The following is a 2,500-nucleotide window of genomic DNA, read 5'->3' as shown; positions in this document are numbered from 1 at the left end:
TGAGTTTTTTTTTTCTTTTTAGGCTGGGTGATGTTGCGTGTATGTTCGTGTGTGTGTGTGTGTGTGTGTGTGTGTGAGAGAGAGAGAGAGAGAGAATGAGATGATGTAATAATGATAATGATAATAATGATTATATTAGTACTACTAGTAGTAGCACTAGTAAAAATAATAATGACAATAATGATGATAATGAAAATAATAATAATAATAAAGGTAAGGATAATCATCATCATAAAAATAATGATAATAACAATAATGATAATGATAATAATGATAATGATAATGACGATAACGATAATTAATATGATAACAATAATAATGATAATAAAAACTAAAATAATTGTAGCCATAATTCTAATGATTAATCATAAAATAACTAACCTCTCTCACCCTTTACCCTTCAACCTTTCACTCGTTCACCTTTTCACTCTTTCCCTTCCTCACCCTTTCACTCATTCTAGATATCCCGAGGTTGAGGCGTTCACATACACCGAGGGAGAGATTCTGGTCAAGGAACAAGAGGGCATTCTGTTCGACCAGCGCCCGTTTTCTTTGAGAGAAGAAAAAATTGCTGAAGGTATAACTCTGATACTTTTTGCTTATGAATGAATGGGAGGGAGGGAGAGAGAGGGAAGGAGAGAGAGAAAGAGGGAGAGAAAAAGAAAGAAAGAGAGAGAGAGAGAGAGAGAGAGAGAGAGAGAGAGAGAGAGAGAGAGAGAGAGAGAGAGAGAGAGAGAGAGAGAGAGAGAGAGAGAGAGAGAGAGAGAGGGGAGAAAGGGGAAAGAGAGACAGGGAAAAAAAGACACCACACACACACACACACATACACACACACACAACCACACACACACACACACACACACACACACACACACACACACACACACACACACACACACACACACACACACACATATACACACATAACTCAATATATATATATATATATGTATATAAATATATATATATACATATGTATATATATATACATATACATATGTACATATATACATATATATATATATATATATATATATATATATATATATATATATATATATATAATATGTATATACATACACCACACACACACACACACACACACACATATATATATACACACTATATATATATACATACAAACATATATATATATATATATATATATATATATATATATATATATATATATATATATATATGTATATATATGATACAAAATAATGCAATAGAAGATGACATTAAGTATAAGAAAAGCAGCAGAGGAAGAGGTAACCGCATAATTGTCCCTTGCCTCGCATCGACCCCAGAGCGGATTTCAACCGGATGCGGAGGGACGTTCACTGCCCTGACCGGAATCGTCACCTCCCCCTCGTATCCGTTCAATTATCCGAACAACATCCGATGCGTCTTCAAGATTAGCGTAAGTCGGGAGGTCTATCTGTGTCTGACTTGGACTGAGAGTCGTTCGGGTGTTGTGAGTTGTGTTTTGTTGTTGTTTTGGCTATTTATATGTGGAACGTAAGTACTTATGTACATTATTATTTATGATTATACATGCATATATGGATATAAGAATATATGTACATACAAACACCCCCCCCCCACCCCCCACACACATTTACACATAAAAAACACATAAAAAACACAAACAAACACTCAACCGAAAAAGTAACCTGCGTAACACACCTACTCTCTTTCCCACCACCCCCACCCCCACCCCCACCCACCCTTTCTCTCTCTCATCCCTCGACCCCCCCCCCTCTCCTCTCCTTAGCTTCCGGCCGAGTTCACCGTAGGTCTGGATTGCAACGACTTCTCTGTGCAACCCGGAGATAAGGGTTGCGAGAATGATTTCCTGGCGGTGTCGGACAACGGAGGACCGGACGAACCGACGAACCAGTGAGTTTTAAGGGATTTTGTTTTTAAATAAAAGTTTTATGGGAAAATTTGAAGGGATTTAAGAGGGAAGTTTTATGGGAAAATTTAAAGGGAAGTCTCAAGGGGAGTTTTTAAGGGATTTTTTTAGGATAAGATTTTTTAAAAGGACTTTTAAGGGATTTTTAAAGGGAGATTTTAGGAAAGTAAAGGATTAGGGGAAGTTTTAAAGGGAAGTTTTACAGAAGATATTAAACCGTTAAGATGAGAGGGAAGGGGGAGGAAAATAAAGAAAATTAGTGTTTATTCTTTTATTATTGATGACAAAAAAAGGGAAAGAAAAAAAAATGAAAGTAAGATATGTAACGAAAATAGTTCCTAAGGACTGGCATACACTTTTTTACTTTCTAGATGTGTTTATAACTTTATAATTGTGTATCTCTATCCAGGAAGAAATACAGTAGAAGCTGATGCAACACAGGACTCTCCTCTTTAACTCTCACGCAATAAGTACTTTTTGAAAAAAGAAAACAAGAAAAAAAGAAATGAAAACTCTTTTGAATATGCTTATATTATCTTCTTTTTTCCTTTTATCATCATCATCATTAGCATTTATCACAAT

At 35.5% G+C, this 2,500-nt stretch overlaps 1 protein-coding gene across 1 annotated transcript in view; it reads left to right on the top strand.

The window, feature by feature from the left end:
• Positions 1-2,500, top strand: part of LOC122242166 (ovochymase-1) — a 22,086-nt gene that overhangs the window by 7,016 nt on the left and 12,570 nt on the right. Inside the window, exons 3-5 of the mRNA XM_042999391.2 lie at positions 462-577; positions 1,311-1,423; positions 1,778-1,902. Of these exons, the coding sequence (XP_042855325.2) occupies positions 462-577; positions 1,311-1,423; positions 1,778-1,902 (354 nt within the window). The remainder of the gene's footprint in view (positions 1-461; positions 578-1,310; positions 1,424-1,777; positions 1,903-2,500) is intronic.

Source organism: Penaeus japonicus, unplaced genomic scaffold (assembly GCF_977035675.1).
Source record: "Penaeus japonicus unplaced genomic scaffold, GWHDUDI00000001_assembly GWHDUDI00000015, whole genome shotgun sequence".
NCBI classification, from domain to species: Eukaryota; Metazoa; Arthropoda; class Malacostraca; order Decapoda; family Penaeidae; genus Penaeus; species Penaeus japonicus.
This window is presented reverse-complemented; position numbering and strand designations above follow the sequence as displayed.